At 40.1% G+C, this 17,422-nt stretch overlaps 2 protein-coding genes across 2 annotated transcripts in view; one reads left to right on the top strand and one right to left on the bottom strand.

Annotated features, from left to right (window-relative positions):
• The window catches only part of SLC30A5 (solute carrier family 30 member 5), a 35,257-nt gene extending 28,844 nt beyond the window's left edge, over window positions 1–6,413 (top strand). Inside the window, exons 15-16 of the mRNA XM_002744901.7 lie at window positions 3,269–3,397; window positions 5,604–6,413. Of these exons, the coding sequence (XP_002744947.1) occupies window positions 3,269–3,397; window positions 5,604–5,774 (300 nt within the window). The 3' untranslated portion in view covers window positions 5,775–6,413. The remainder of the gene's footprint in view (window positions 1–3,268; window positions 3,398–5,603) is intronic.
• LOC118151518 (uncharacterized) overlaps window positions 1–17,422 on the bottom strand; it is a 105,503-nt gene that overhangs the window by 71,306 nt on the left and 16,775 nt on the right. The window lies entirely within an intron of this gene.

Below are 17,422 nucleotides of genomic sequence, written 5' to 3'. Positions count from 1 at the left end.
CGAATTTATGGAATTCAGTATATAACAAAGATGGTATTTTAGATCACTTGGGGAGAAAATAGTTGACCTAAACCTTTCAGTTAATTACTTCTCTACTTGGTAGGGGCGGGGGGGAAGCTATTATCTCTATATCATATTATATAAAAATATATTTCCAGTGGATTAAATATGTAAATGACAAAAATATTAGGAAACTACTAAATAGAAAAATATTTTTTGTTTGTTTTTTGAATGGAGTCTTCCTCTATTGCCCAGACTGGAGTATAGTGGCATGATCCCAGCTCACTGCAACCTCCACCTCCTGGGTTCAGGCAATTCTCCTGCCTCAGCCTCCCAAATTGCTGGTATTATAGGCATACCACACCCAGTTAATTTTTGTATTTTAGTAGAGATGAGGTTTTGCCATGTTGGCCAGGCTGGTCTTGAACTCCTGACCTCAAGCAATCCATCCACCTCAGCCTCGCAAAGTGCTGGGATTAGAGGTGTGAGATACCACACCTGGCCAGAAAAAATATTTTTTATAATCACAGAGGTAGGGAAAGTCTTTTAATATACTTGAAACCAGAAGGTTTTCAAGTATTTTAATATACTTGAAACCAAAAGCCAAAATTTACAAATTTGACCAGTGCCAGTTGGTGGAAGATTTCACTAACAAATATAAAACACAAAAGGCAGACCAGGAGAAAGTATTTGCAGCACATATAAACAGGCAAAGGCTTACTATCCATAATCCTTTAAGTCAAGAAAAAGACAGTCTTAGCCTGGCATGGTGACTCGTGCCTGTAATCCAGCACTTTCAGACGCTGAGGCAGGCAGATCACTTCAGGCCAGGAGTTCAAGGTCAGCCTGGCCAACATGGTGAAATCCCATCTCTACTAAAAATACAAAAATTAAGGTTGGGTCCAGTGGCTCACACCTGTAATACCAGCACTTTGGGAGGCCAAGGCAGGCAGATCATGAGGTCAGGAGATTGACACCATCCTTGCTAACATGGTGAAAACGCCATCTCTGCTAAAAACAAAAAAAACACAGAAAATTGGCCGGGCGCGGTGGCTCAAGCCTGTAATCCCAGCACTTTGGGAGGCCGAGGCGGGTGGATCACGAGGTCAAGAGATTGAGACTATCCTGGTCAACATGGTGAAACCCCGTCTACTAAAAATATAAAAATTAGCTGGGCATGGTGGTGTGTGCCTGTAATCCCAGCTACTCAGGAGGCTAAGGCAGGAGAATTGCCTGAACCCAGGAGGCAGAGGTTGCAGTGAGCCGAGATCGTGCCATTGCACTCCAGCCTGGGTAACAAGAGCGAAACTACTCAAGAGGCTGAGGCAGGAGAATGGCTTGAACCCAGGAGGCAGAGGTTGCAGTGAGCCAAGATGGTGCCACTGCACTCCAGCATGAGTGACAGAGCAAGTGAGACTCTGTCTCAAAAAAAAAATAGCTGGGTGGTGGGATGGGGTGGCTCTTGCCTGTAATCCCAACACTTTGGGATGCCCAGGTGGGCGTATCACACAAGGTCAGGAGTTCGAGATCAGCCTGGCCAACATGGTGAAACCCCATCTCTACTAAAAATACAAAAATTAGCCAGGTGTGGTGTCCAGTGCCTGTAATCACAGCTGGGTGAGAAACTAAGACAAGAGAATCACTTGAACCCATGGGTGGAGGTTGCAGTGATCTGAGATCCCACCATTGCACTCCAGCCTGGCCAAGAGTGAAACTCCATCTCAAAATAAAAAAAAATAGCTGCATGTAGTAGCACACATCCATAATCCCAGCTACCTGGGTGACTGAAGCATGAGAATCACTTGAACCCAGCCTGGGTGACAGAGCAAGACTGTCTCAAAGGAAAAAACCAGACAGTCATGTAGAAAATGTAGGTGAGAATATAAACCAACAATTCCTAGAAATATACAAATACAAAATAGACTCTATCTTTCACCTTGTGGTTTACTATATCATATTGAAGTAATTGGGATCTGCTGATGAAAAGATGTCATCTTGAATATTTAAGCTCTATCATCTTAACCTATTGTTTTTATAAGTAAAATTAGTAAAGTTCTCTCATCTCATAATTAGTGAATAGTACATCGTGGGTTTTTTTTTAAGTTTTTGTTTGTTTTGTTTGGTTTTTAAATAGAGCCAGGGTTTCTCCATGTTACCCAGGCTGATCTTGAAATCCTGAGCTCAAGCCTCAGCCTTCCAGAGTGCTGGGATTATGGGCGTGAGCCACCTCACCTGACCTAAAGTATTTTTTATTTCAATAATAATATATGTCCATTGAAGAAAACTTCAAAATATAGAAAAGTACAAAAAAGAAAAGAAGTCACATAATTTTACCACCTGGAAAGAAACACTTTTTGTTTCCTTCCTGTTCTATAAAAAGCCTGTTCTATAAGGCTGGGCATGGTGGTTCACGCCTGTAATCCAAGCACTTTGGACGCCAAGGCAGGTGGATCACCTGAGGTTGGGAGTTCAAGACCAGCCTGACCAACATGGTGAAACCCCGTCTTTATATATATATATATATAATTTTTTAAGCCATGTAAAGAAACACTTTTACTAGTTGTTTTTCCATATTAAATTTTTGAAAATAAAAATGGCAAAAAAAACTTCCCTGTAGTGTTTTATAAATTTTCTTCCCGCTTAGTAATATCATGTTGATTAAATTCTAATACATTGTTAATGACTGCAGTATTACATTGTATGGGTAGTCAGTAATTTACTTAACCATTCCTCTATTGTTGAACATTGAGGATATCTTTTGAATGTGTTATCTCTATATAAAATCATGTGTGTATGAATGTATCCGTGTAAAGGAAACCTTGTAGTTCATTGTGTCTAGGAAATGTTAGAATAGGCAGAGTTGTGCTGTATCAGTGAAAATAAGGGTACTGCTGTTGATAAGAGCCCATTTGGGGTATAAAGATACCTGTAACACCCATTTGCCTTCCTACTCAGAACTGTCATACTAGCATCATTCCTAGGTGAGATTTTCCCCCCAACACATCTATAGCCTCAGCCTTAGATCAGAATATTTTAGGCACCTTTACTTTAAGCTAATTTCCCCTCTCCTCTTTCTTCCTGCTTCTGACTTCTCTTCATTATGGCTGGTTTTTTGTTTGTTTGTTTATTTGTTTTTGTTTGTTTTAATGAACTTAATAGTGATCCCGGGCCAAGGAAACTGTGTGTTTACTTTCCATCAGAAAGCGTCTCCATTGTGTTGTGTAAAGTAGCCTGTATGACCATTTATATCACCTATTTTATTTGACAGATACAGAAAATTGAAGGATTAATATCATATCGAGACCCTCATTTTTGGCGTCATTCTGCTAGTATTGTGGCAGGAACAATTCATATACAGGTGACATCTGATGTGCTAGAACAAAGAATAGTACAACAGGTAATGATCTTTTGTTTTTAAAGTAATTTCAGTTGAGGTAATTCATACACAAAAATTGTACACATCATAAGTTATATGGCTCAGTAGTCATTTATTATTCAAAACTATCAGTCTTCCAACTCTTATTTTTGTTTTGTGTGTTTGTTTTTGAGACAGATTATCACTCTGTTGCCCAGGCTGGAGTGCAGTGGTGTGATCTCGGCTCACTGTAACCTCTACCTCCCAGGTTCAAGGAGTTCTCCCTGCCTTACCCTCCCAAGTAGCTGGGATTATAGGCACCTGTCATCACACCGGTGTTTTTTTGTTTGTTTGTTTGTTTTTAGTAGAGACAGGGTTTTGCCATATTGACCAGGCTAGTCTCAAACTCCTGACCTCAGGTGATCACCCGCCTCAGCCTCCCAAAATGCTGGATTTACAGGTGAGCCAGCATGCCTGGCCTAATCTTCCAACTATCTAAGGGTAATATAACTTACTTTTTACATCTAGATTTGTTTTATATCTAAAAATTGCTAAAATAAATGAAGTTTTGTGTTTAGAGGATAAGCTTAAGTTAATATAAAAAAAATTCATGTATGAATTTGGTTCATCTTGGTTCACAGTAGATTATCAAAAAATAAGTTATTATTTATATATTCCTAAATTAGTAATAATCCATTTGGCAGGGTATATGCTATGTTTGGAGATAGATATCAGAACAGTTACTAAAGCCCTATTCTGGATATGCCAAATTGGAAACAATGGCTGTTTTCCTTTTCTACTGTGAATGTCAAATCAGTAATTTACTGACCTAAAAGAGTCTAACATTTGCCAGGCATTGTGGCTGACGCCTGTAATCCCAGGATCACCTGAGGTCGGGAGTTTGAGACCAACCTGACCAATGTGGGGAAACTCTATCTCTACTAAAAATACAAAATTATATGGGTGTGGTGGCACACACCTATAATCCCAGCTACTTGGGTGGCTGAGGCAAGAGAATCACTTGAACCCGGGAAGCAGAGGTTGCCGTGAGCCAAGATCGCACCACTGCACTCCAGCCTGAGTGACAGAGTGAGGCTCTGTCTCAAAAAAAAAAAAAAGAGTCTGACATTTTAACTAACTAAATGATAAACATTACTTTGAAGATTTATCTTGGACTACTGTAACTGTTCATTTGTTTGTTTACTCATTCATTATGACAGGGTCTCACTATATTGCCCAGACTCGTCTCAAACTCCTGGGCTCAAGTGATCCTCCCACCTTAGCCTCCTTGGGCCACTTCACCCAGCCTGTAACTATTTTAAAAATGTGATACAGGCCAGGCACAGTGGCTCACACCTGTAATCCCAACACTTTGGAAGGCCGAGGCAGGTGGATCACCAGGTCAGGAGATTGAGACCATCCTGGCCAACACGGTGAAACCCCTACTCTACTAAAAAATACAAAAAAAAATTAGCCAGGCGTAGTGGCACACACCTGTGTTCCCAACTACTCAGGAGGCTGAGGCGGAAGAATCGCTTGAACCCAGGAGGCAGAGGTCGCAGTGAGCCAAGATTGCACCACTGCACTCCAGCCTGGTGATAGAGCAGACTCCATCTCAAAAAGAAAAAAAAATGTGATACAGGTTTAATATTCTTCATCCAAAATGCTTAGAATCAGAAATGTTTTCGATTTTGGATTTTTTTTTTTAATACTCACATTACACTTACCAGTTGAACATCCCTAATCTGAACATCCAAATCCAAAATACTCCAGTGAGCATTTCCTTTTAGCATCTTGGCACTCAAAAGGTTTCAGATTTTAGGGCATTTCAGATTCATATTTTCAGATTAAAGATACTCAACCCAGGGCCGGGCGCAGTGGCTCAAGCCTGTAATCCCAGCACTTTGGGAGGCCAAGGCGGGTGGATCACGAGGTCAAGAGATCGAGACCATCCTGGTCAACATGGTGAAACCCCGTCTCTACTAAAAATACAAAAAATTAGCTGGGCGTGGTGGCGCATGCCTGTAATCCCAGCTACTCGGGAGGCTGAGGCAGGAGAATTGTCTGAACCCAGGAGGCGGAGGTTGCGGTGAGCCGAGATCGTGCCATTGCACTCCAGCCTGGGTAACGAGCGAAACTCCGTCTTAAAAAAAAAAAAAAAAAAAAGATACTCAACCCATATCAACTATGTACAACATATTAATACATGTATACTAAATGCTTCACAATGTCTGGATTTTTATAACAGGTTACAGGAATACTTAAAGATGCTGGAGTAAACAATTTAACAATTCAAGTGGAAAAGGAGGCATACTTTCAACATATGTCTGGCCTAAGTACTGGATTTCATGATGTTCTGGCTATGACAAAACAAATGGAGTCCATGAAATACTGCAAAGATGGTACTTACATCATGTGAGATAACTCAAGAATTGCCCCTGGAGTATGAACAATCAAGATTAAATGACTCAGTATTTGTAATATTGCCAGAAGGATAAAAATTACACATAACTGTACAGAAACAGAGTTCCCTACTACTGATCAAGAAATCTTTCTTAAAGGAAATTTAAATATAGAATGAAGCATTAATGGTACAAGTGGAGTAATTATTTGAATTATGTATATAAAAGGAATCAGATTTTGAGTAAACATGATTTATCACATCATCTTCAAAAATAGATAGGATGGATTGTGGTCCAAAATTACTTCTGCATACTTTCTATCAGAAAGCATCTCCATTGTAAATATGTATTTACATGTTTATTACAAAGACCCAAATGAAAAATTTTTAGTCCATTTTTTGTGTAGCCTAAGGATAAAATAGGAATAAAAGTTCTATATTTGTGGATTTTCTGTATATAAAACTGGTTTCTAATTATAACTTAAGTCCATTAAGTAATATCTGTATTGCTACTTTAAATGTAAACTAAAATATTTGGGAGAAACTTCAACCACTGATACGAGATAAGCAGTGAGAATAGGGAAGTGTATAACATCACAGTTTTTTGATGTATTACAAAAACCACTCTCTAAAATAAATTTTTTTTACTTTTGGTAATATTTGCAAATGAATAATTAATTTATTAGGGTAAATGACTATACTAAGTTGTGTTCACGTCATTCATTCACTTATATTATGTTAAGGTAGAATATTTCATTTCTTGTTCGCATTTGGCATTTCAAGCTGCTTATCAGGCTGGTATCCAAGCAGTGGTAAACTTTCATCTTTTCTTAGCTCCATAATCTTGTGAAACAGCCAGTTAAGAGAATTATAAATAATTATCAACTCACAGTTGAATTATCTGCCCATGAATATAACTTTTTCTAATATCTGGAACACATAGATATATAAGAAATATCAAAGAATAGGTAGTTATTTCAAAGTTTAGTAAGTAAAACTTTTCCATAAACATTTGAGCACCATGAAATCAAAATACCCCATAACTACTTTCTATAGTCATATCTAATTTATGTTTTTTTCATTTCCAGTTGTAACTAGGTATGTAGTAAAGTCTGAAAAGACTTTATGATAAATAGATAATAACATGCAGTTTTATGAGCACCAAAGAATGTTTTCCAAAAGAAACTTTTTTAATACCTATCTTTATAGCCACCTGAATATGTTCATTCTTATATTAAGAATTTTGATAAGTAGGTTGAATTTAGTATGAGTACCATTTTCTTATATACACCACAATGGCAAACATGTATTATAAATCATATTTTTGTCTTACCAATTTTAATATATGAGGTGTTTTACAAATTTGTTGTAAGTTATTTTTATATTCCTTGTCTTCTCTTTGCACATTTTTTGGCCAAAATCTTCAATACATATTAAAATTTTTGAGTGGTGGGAAAATAATTGCATATTGATGTCTTAATGCAATTTTTCTACATTAAAAAATTTTTAAGTGGATAGGTGTAATAAATATTATACCAAAGTTAAAATTGTCATTTCCCTTAGAAGACATATAAAGAGCAAAAAAATATATATGATTATGAGATATTAGAGTGAGAGAGAAGGTGAGGCTGAAGGTTAGGGAGGTGCAGTTAGAAAGTAATGGAAACTCTAATATTGAAAGCACCAGGGTACTGTGTTTCAGCTCATGCCAACCATGTAAGTAGACCAGGTGCAGTGTCTTATGCCTGAAATCTGGCACTTTGGGACGCTAAAGCAAAATGATAGCTTGAGCCCAGGAGTTTGAGAACAGCCTGAGCAACATAGCAAGACTCCATCTCTACAAAATTTTTTTAAATCAGCTGGGGCATGGTGGCACACACCTCTTGTGAGGCTGAGGCAGGAGGATTGCTTGAGCCTGGGATGCCAAGGCTGCAGTGAGCTGTGATGACACCACTGCTCTCCAGCCTGAGTAACAGCAAGATCCCATTTCAAAAAAAAATTCATGCAACTTTAGGCAAATCAGCCTCTCTGAGGTAGCTTTTATTTTTCCTCATATCACTTCTCAGCCTTTTGGCTAAGATCGAGTGTATTTTTCCCCATACATAAACTAAATAAGACCTGCTCAAATCTACTTTACAGAATTTGGGAACAAAAGGTATAATGTATATGAAAATGCACTGGAAGATGAAACCGTCTAAAAGTTTAAGAATTGTTATTATTTTAAGCCTGACTTCAAATGTAGCCATCATTAATTTGTCTCTTTTTTTTTTCTATAAATTAGCATCTCAAGAGATTAATTAGATGTTTAATGTATAAGTAAGTTTACAATAATGCCCAAACAGAAGCCTGTTGTGAGGGAGAAGAGTTTGGGTTTTTTTCAGAGACAGGGTCTCACTCTTTAACCCAGGCTGGAGTGCAGCGACATGATCATAGCTCACTGTAGCCTTGAACTTCTGAGCTCAAGAAATCCTCCTACCTCAACCTTTCCAGTATGTAGGACTGCAAATGCACATCACCTTGCCCAGCTAATTTATTATTTGTTTGTAGAGATAGGGTCTCACCATGTTGCCCATGCAAGTCTCAAACTCCCAAGCACAAATGATCCTCCTGCCTCTTCTTCCCTAAGTGTTAGAATTATAGGCGTGAGCCACTGCACTTGGCCCAGAAGCCTAGTAGTTCATTTGCCCCAAGAAAGGTGATGGTGGTTATTTACCACACCTATTAATTTATCTTTCTTCCCCTTCTTCCAACCATTGTTTTCTATTATTACCAATTTGGGAGCTCATGATGTAGACTTAGAATAAATTTTACATCTTTTATAATATAAATTTATTGTTTCTTTAACATCATAACTGATCAAGGCCGAGCACAGTGGCTTACACCTATAATCCCAGCACTTTGGGAAGCTTAGGCAGGAGGATCACCTGAGCCCAGAAGTTCAAGACCAGCCTGAGCAACATAGGGATAAAGTCATCAGTAATACAAAGTCCTACCCTAATGGAACTTACTTCTAGTGGAGAAGACAAGACCAGTATGTAATAAAATGTAGTAAGAACTATGAATAAAAGTAATAACTTAGTGAACTCTTGCTAGGTTCCAGATGGACACTGTTTTAAAATATGTGTTATTATTATTCCCATTTTACTTCTGAGGAAACAGGCAGAAAAAGGTTAATTTACCTGCCCCAAATCATACATGTTGTAAATGGGAAAGCCAACTTTCTGAACTAAGCACTCCAGATTCAGGGTTGAGACTCAACTAAAGCAGAATTCCAGGACAGAGTTACAAGGGTGCTAGAGAGTGGTTGAAGAGGATTTCTATGGAAGAAGACTTCAGCACCTCATTGAAGTCAGGAAGCAAACAATCTCCAGTATTCCAAACCACCTTCTAACAGCTGCTGTACTAGACTGAGAGAGCATCAAATGAAATGCAAGAACATTTGAGGCAGGAGGTGCTTAGCATGATTTAAAAAAAAAAAAATCAGGGCCGGGCGCGGTGGCTCACGCCTATAATCCCAGCACTTTGGGAGGCCGAAGCGAGTGGATCACAAGGTCAAGAGATCAAGACCATCCTGGTCAACAAGGTGAAACCCCATCTCTACTAAAAATACAAGAATTAGCTGGGCACGGTGGTGCACGCCTGTAGTCCCAGCTACTTGGGAGGCTGAGGCAGGAGAATTGCTTGAACCCAGGAGGTGGAGGTTGTGGTGAGCCGAGATCGTGTCATTGCACTCCAGTCTGGGTAACAGCGAAACTCTGTCTCAAAAAAAAAAAAAAAAAAAAACAGCAAGAGGCCGGTGATAGTCACAAACTTAGACGGCACGTTGAGAACTTGGAAAGCCTATGGATGGCCCAAATAAGGCACTAACCTGAGCCAATGTGTTTCAAAAGGATCTGGGTAAAAGCAAGAGTAGAATCTAGGGGACAGTTGGAAGGCTTTTGCTGAAACTCAAGTGAGAGATGATGGTAACTTGAAGTAGGTAACATATTCATGGCCTCTTATTTGCAAGCTTGCTCTTTAAGATAAAAAGACAATCAGACACAAACACTGCCTTCAATATGCTAATTACAGTTCGGAAGAGAAGACATAAGTAACAAAGTATGAGAGAGATTTGATGCCATAAGCAAATAGCAAACTTCAGAATGTGGAGGTTACTTTTATGAGTTGGATCTTGCTCTGTTGCCAGGCTGGAGTACAGTGGCGTGATTATGGCTCGTTGCAGCCTTGAACTCCTGACCTCAGGTGATCCTCCTGCCTTTGCCTCCCTATAGTAGCTGGGACTATAGATGCGTGCCACCATGCCCAGCTAATTTTTTATTTTTTGTAGACAGGTTATGTGTTGCCCTTGGTCTCAAACTTGCAGGCTCAAGAGATCCTCCCACCTCAGCCTTCCAAAGAGGTGGGATTACAGGAATGAGCCATTGAGCCAGGTGGAGGTTACTTTTAGCTGAAGGGAAGAGGGCAAGGCTTCACAGAGTAAGTGGTATTTGATAGACTTACGGGACTGGAAAGCTTTGGAAGTATAACAGTAAAGGAATTCATTCCACCTGGAGAGAACCGTGTAAACCCATTGGCAGTTCACTTCTGCATAATCTTGGCCTTCAGACATGGGATTAATAGGCCTACAGTTAGGAAGTTTAGGAGCAGGGATTTGAGGGTATTTGAATACCAGGTTAAAGATCTATTACTCTCTGGCTGAGGGTGGCAGTTCATGCCTGTAATCCTAGCACTATGGGAGGCCAAGGCATGCAGATCACCTGAGGTCAGGAGTTCAAGAGCAACCTGGCCACAATGGTGAAACCCTATCTCTACTAAAAATACAAAAATTAGCCAGGCACAGTGTCAGGATTATAGGATCTAGAGGACAGCAACTCACGGGGCAGTGAAGGGGAAGAGGGGTGGGAGTGTGAGACAGGAGAATCGCTTGAACACAGGAGGCAGAGGTTGCAGTGAGCCAAGAAGTGAGACTTCTGTCTTAAAAAAATATATATTACTCTCACAGAGGTTACTGTGAGCCAAGATTGTGCCACTGTACTCTAGCCTGGACAAAGAGTGAAAAAATCTCAAAAAATAAAACGAGATCTGTCACTCTTCCTCTCTTTAACAGATTGTTACAAGTTAACCATAGACACGTTAGGTACTATAAGGGGGTTATTTGTCTAACCTTGTAAGCAAGCATCAGGTAAATTTTATCTGCCTTACTTCAAGTAGACTTTCCTGTTGTTAGTTGTCTTGATTTTCCCTAGGAACAGGATAGGCTTGCCTAATATGAAAGACTGCAACTTGATACAGTGGGATGGGCTAGCCTAGCAATAAGACTCCCCACCATAGTAGGGATCTAACTGCCAGTGTCTTATTCCCTAATTTTAAGTGATGGGGTTTGGATTCAGTAAATATAAGATCCCTGATAGTCCTATAAAATCAAGGGAATAGTCCCAAATTATAGGAACTGTTTTGTTAAACATATCTATTTAGCCAACAGATGCATTAAAGGTCTAATATATGTAAAGCAGTGTATATAATGCAAAAGAGGTATGATACGGTTTCTGCCTTCACAGGAAGGCACTGTTTATTGAGCATATAAAAATATGTAATAATAGAGGGCATGAAGAGATGTATGCTGAGAGAAAAGCAAAAGTAATATTGTTTTCTGTTCAGAAGAGGACAAGAACTCCTTCTCCTGGGAGATTAGAAAAACCTTTATGGGACTGGGTGCTGTGGCTCACCCCTGTAATCCCAGCACTTTGAGAGGCTGAAGAAGGCAGATTATGAGGTCAGGAGATGGAGACCATCCTGGCCAACGAGGTAAAACCCTATCTCTACTAAAATACAAAAATTAGCCAGGCATGGTGGTATTCGCCTGTAATCCCAGCTACTCAGGAGGCTGAGGCAGGGGAATCGCTAGAACCCAGGAGTAGGAGGTTGCAGTGAGCTGAGATTGCACCACTGCACTCCAGCCTGACAACAGAGCAAGAACCCCTCCCAAAAAAAAAAAGAAAAACTTTTATGGAGAAGAGGACATACACTGTTGATAATCAGAAAAAACGATGGCTTAAGCTATGATTATGAAGATTGGCTCAACCATATCCTGGCTCCATGGCAATTCAACTTAAACTCATAGCTTGAAGTTCCTCAACTATGCACACTAGTTTTGGGCATCATTCACTTCTTCCCACCCTTGATCCCACCAAATAGCAGATTGTAAAGCACAGGTGAGCACCAATGTAAGGCTATTAAATTGTGCTTGCAAGTCTCCTCTCTGTTACTGAATCCCACGTTACTCAGCCCCAACCTTACAGCCTCAGGCTACTACGCCTTCTCAGAAGACTACTCACTATACAAATAGAGTAGCATCAGACACACAAGGAGTGGACTGTGGAAGAAAATCCTGACTTCAATTTCCAGGTCCAGTAGAAGGCCCTCAGTCTCCGCCACTTTTCTTTCAGGCTTTCTCTTATTCTTTGCCCTCTCTCTTCATTTCCTTTTAGCTGCCATCACTTAACTAAGCAACCTGAAGTCCCTGTGAGGATTAAAATTAAGCCTTGTAATAGAAGATTTCTCAAATATGTAAGATATTAACTTGTGAAATACTTCACATGTCCCAGAGGAGTCTGTAGAAAGAGCAACAAGTTCCCCTTGCTGGAGCACTATAATTAATCACAATAAGCAGAGCCTCCATGCAAAGGAGACTATTTTTCATAAGAACCAATTCGAGAAAAATTTAAATACATACAGACCGCATTCTAAATATAACAAAAACAGTTTTTCACTACCTTCTCAAGTACTGATTCCAAAACACTCTTACCTCTAAGCCAGTTTGCATCTCCTCCATGCCCACACACGCATGCACTCTGGGATTCCCATCCCAGTGTGGGCATATGTGTCTTGAAGCTTCTTGCCTCAATACGATATTCTGTTACTTGTTTTTTTCTCTAAAGATTTAGAGATTCTTAGCCAAGCATGGTGGCTCATGCCTGTAATCCCAACATTTTGGGAGACTGAAGAAGGAGGATCCCTTGTTTCCAGGAGTTCAAGACCAGCCTGGGCAACATACAGAGATCTATTAAAAAATAATTTTTTTAAAAGAGTTAAAAAATTTTTCTAAAATTCTTTTAAAATCTATGTACTTAGCACTGAAATCTTTGACGTGAAAAAGAAAAGAAAAACAAAAAAAATAAAATAAATTCTATGTACTCTCACATGTTCATCGAATATTCCTTTTTTTTTTTTTGAGACAGAGTCTCGCCTGTCGCCCCGGCTGGAGTGCAGGGGTGCAGTCTCAGCTCACTGCAACCTCCGCCTCCCAGGTTCAAGTGATTCTCCTGCCTCAGCCTCCCAAGTAGCTGGGATTACAGGCCAGCTAATTTTTGTATTTTTAGTAGAGACAGTTTTTACCACATTGGCCAAGCTGGTCTGGAACTCCTGACCTTGTGATCCACCCACCTGGCCTTCCAAAATGCTGGGATTACAGGCGTGAGCCACCATGCCCAGCCTATTTATTTATTTTTAAATTAATTTTTTTTGTAATAGAGATGGGGTCTCACTATGTTGCCCAGGCTGGTCTCAAACTCCTGAGCTCTATGATGCTCCCAAGGTGCTAGGATTACAAGCATGAGCCACTGCTTGCAGCCCACAGAATAGTCTTAAATGATACTCAAGAAACTTTTTTCTTCTTGTGATTAAAACAGAGACAGGGGTCTCACTTTGTCGCCCAGGCTGATCTTGAACTCCTGTCCCTAAGCAATCCTCCCGCCTCAGCCTCCCAAAGTGCTGGGATTACAGGCATGAGCCACTGTGCCCAGCCCCCAAGAAACTTTTAATATATTTCCTTTGTGGAGAAGGACTTTTTATTGTATATCCTCCTTGATCATTACAGACAGCATCTAAAACCTAAATTTTAAAAAATTTCAACTTTTATAACATATTAAAGGGTACATGTGCAGGTTGGTTACATGGGTAAGTGTGTGATGCTGAGGTTTGGGGTCCCAACTATCCCATCACTCAGGCACCCAACTATCCCACTCCCCCCATCTAGTGATCCCCAGTGTCTGTATTTCTTATCTCTACGTTCATGTCTATTTATTGTTTAGCTCCCACTTATAAGTGAGAACATGCAGTATTTGGTTTTCTATTCTTGCATTAGGTCACTTAGGATAATGGCCTTCAACTTCATCCATGTTGCTGCAAAGGATATTATTATTCTTTTTTACAGCTGCATAGTATTTCATGGTGTATATGTACCACATTTTCTTTATTCAATCCACCATTGATGGACACAGAGATTGATTCCATGACTTTGCTATAGTAAACAGTGCTGCAATAAACATATAAGCTCAGGTGTCTTTTTGTTTTTTTAAGTTTTCTTGGCATATAGAAATACTACTGATTTTCAGCTGGGCATAGTGGCTTACGCCTGTACTTCCAGCATTTTGGGAGGCCAAGGCAGGAAGATCACATGAGGCCAGGAGTTCCAGACCATACTGGCCAATGGTGAAACCCCATCTCTACTAAATATGCAAAAATTAGCTGGCCATGCATATCTGTAGTCCCAGCTACTCGGGAGGCTGAGGCAGGAGAATTTCTTGAACCTGGGAGACAGAGGATGCAGTGAGCCAAGATTGAGCCACTGCACTTCAGCTTGGGCAACAAAGCAAGACTCTGTCTCAAAAAAAAAAATTGGCTGGACACAGTGGCTCACACTGGTAATCCCAGCACTTTGGGAGGCTGAAGTGAGTGGATTACCTGAGGTCAGGAATTTGAGACCAGCATGGCCAACATGGTGAAACCCCGTCTCTACTAAAAATACAAAAATTAGCCAGGTGTGATGGCACACACCTGTAATCCCAGCTATTTGAGAGGCTAAGGCAGGAGAATCACTTTAACCTGGGAGACAGAGGTTTCAGCGAGCTGAGATTGTGTCACTGCACTCCAGCCTGGATGATAGAGTGAGACTCTGTTCAAATAAACAAACAAAATACTACCTATTTTCATATGACAATTTTTTTAAAACTTTTTATAAAAAGTGGGTTTCTCCATGTTGGCCAGGCTAGTCTCAAACTCCTGGACTCAGGCAATCCTACAGTCTTGGCCTACCACATTGCTAGGATTACAAGTGTGAGCCACCACGCCCAGCCTCGTGTGATAATTTTATATCCTGCAGCTTTACTGAATTTATTCATCAGTTCTAATAGTTTTTTGGTGGAGTCTTTAGGTTTTTCCAAATATAAGATCGTATCATCTACAAACAACAATTTGACTTCTCCTTTTACAATTTGAATGCCCTTTATTTCTTCCTTTTGTCTGATTGTTGTGCCTAGGACTCTCAGTACTATGTTGAATAAAAGTGGTGAAAGTGGAAATCCTTGGCGTGTTCCGTATCTAAGGAAAGACTTTCAGTTTTTCCTCATTCAGTATGATAGTAGCTGTGGGTCTGTCATATTTGGCTTTTTTTTTTTTTTGAGATGGAGTTTCACTCCTGTTGCCCAATCTGGAGTACAATGGCGCCATCTCAGCTCACTGCAACCTCCACCTCCCAGGTTCAAGCGATTCTCCTGCCTCAGCCTCCAGAGTAGCTAGGATTAACAAGCACACACCACCATGCCCAGCTGATTTTTTTTATAGATGGAGTTTCACTCCTGTTGCCCAATCTGGAGTACAATGGCGCCATCTCGGCTCACTGCAACCTCCACCTCCCAGGTTCAAGCGATTCTCCTGCCTCAGCCTCCAGAGTAGCTAGGATTAACAAGCACACGCCACCATGCCCAGCTGATTTTTTTTATTTTTACTGGAAACGGGGTTTCAGCATGTTAGCCAGGCTGGTCTCAAACTCCTGACCTCAGGTGATCCACCCACCTCAGCCTCCCGAAGTGCTGGGATTACAAGCATAAGCCACCATACCCAGCCTATATATAGCTTTTATTATGTTGAGGTATGTTCCTTCTACACCCAGTTTTTTAAAGGTTTTTTTTTTTTTTAATCATGAAGGGATGTTGAATTTTATCAAATGCTTTTCAGCATCAATAGAAATTATCATGTGGTTGTGTGGTTCATTCTTCATTCTGTTGATATGATGTATCACATTCATTGATTTGTATATGTTGAGCCATCCTTGCATCCCTGAGATAAATCCGACTTTGTCATGATGATCCATCTTGATTTTTTTTCTCTCTCTCTCTGTCACCAGGCTAAAGTGCACTGGCGCGATCTTAGCTCACTGCAACCTCCAACTCCCAGGTTCAAGCAATTCTCTTGCCTCAGCCTCCTGAGTAGCTGGGACTATAGGCGTGCACCACCACACCCAGCTATTTTTTGTAATCTTAGTAGAGACGGGGTTTCACCATGTTGGCCAGGATTATCTCAATCTCATGACCTTGTGATCCGTTCGCCTCAGCCTCCCAGAGTGCTGGGATTACAGGCATGAACTACTGTGCCCAGCGATAATTGATCTTTTTAATGTATTGTTGAATTAAGTTTGCTAGTATTTTGTTTAGGATTTTTGCAGCAATGTTCATTAGACATATTGGTCTGTAGTTTTCTTTTAATGTATCTTTGCCTGATTTTAGTATCAGTATAATACTGGCCTCGAAGAATGAGTTTGGAAGTTTCCTTGCTTCTCTACTTTTCAGAATAGTTTGAATAAAGTTGGAATTAGTTCCTTAAATGTTTGGTAAAATTCAGCAGTGAAGCCTTCAGGTCCCAGACTTTTCTTTGCTGGGAGACTTTTTGTTACAGCTTCAATCTCGTTACTTGTTATCGGCCCCTTCAGGTTTGAATTTCTTAATGGTTTAATCTTGGTAGGTTGCATGAGTGTCTGGGAATTTATCCATATCTTCTAGATTTTCCAATGTACTGGAATATAGTTGCTCACAGCATATAGTTGCTCTAATGATCCTTTGAATTTCTGCGGTATTGGTTGTAATGTCTCCCTTTTCATCTCTGATTTTATGTATTTGGGTCTTCTCTTTTTTTCTTAGTCTAGGTAATGGTTTGTCATTTTTCTTTATCTTTTAAAAAATGACTTTCATTTCATTGATCTTTTGTATTTTCTTCGTTTCAACTTTATTTCTGCTCTGATCTTTATTACCTCTTTTCTTCTACTAACTTTGGGTTTGGTTTCCTCTTGCTTTTCTAGTTCTTTAAGATTCATCATTAGATAATTTATTTGAAGTTTTTCTTCTTTTTTGATAAAGGCTCTTACAGCTACAAACTTCCCTCTTAGTATCGCTTTCTGTATTCGATAGGTTTTGGTATGCTGTGTTTCCATTATCATTTCTTTTATTTATTTTTTATTTTAATAAAGACAGGGTTTCCGGGCGGGGCGCGGTGGCTCACGCCTGTAATCCCAGCACTTTGGGAGGCCTAGGCGGGTGGATCACGAGGTCAAGAGCTCGAAACCATCCTGGTCAACAAGGTGAAACCCCGTCTCTACTAAAAATACAAAAAATTAGCTGGGCATGGTGGTGCGTGCCTTTAATTCCAGCTACTCAGGAAGCTGAGGCGAGAGAATTGCTTGAACCCAAGAGGCGGAGGTTGTGGTGAGCCGAGATCGCGCCATTGCACTCCAGCCTGGGTAAAAAGAGCGAAACTCCATCTCCAAAAAAAAAAAAAAAGACGGGGTTTCATCATGTTGGTCAGGCTGGTCTTGAACTCCCGACCTCAGGTGATCC

Source organism: Callithrix jacchus, chromosome 2, assembly GCF_049354715.1.
Source record: "Callithrix jacchus isolate 240 chromosome 2, calJac240_pri, whole genome shotgun sequence".
Taxonomy (NCBI): Eukaryota; Metazoa; Chordata; class Mammalia; order Primates; family Cebidae; genus Callithrix; species Callithrix jacchus.
The sequence above is the reverse complement of the archived record's forward strand: the minus strand, read 5'-3'. Positions and strand labels throughout refer to the sequence as shown.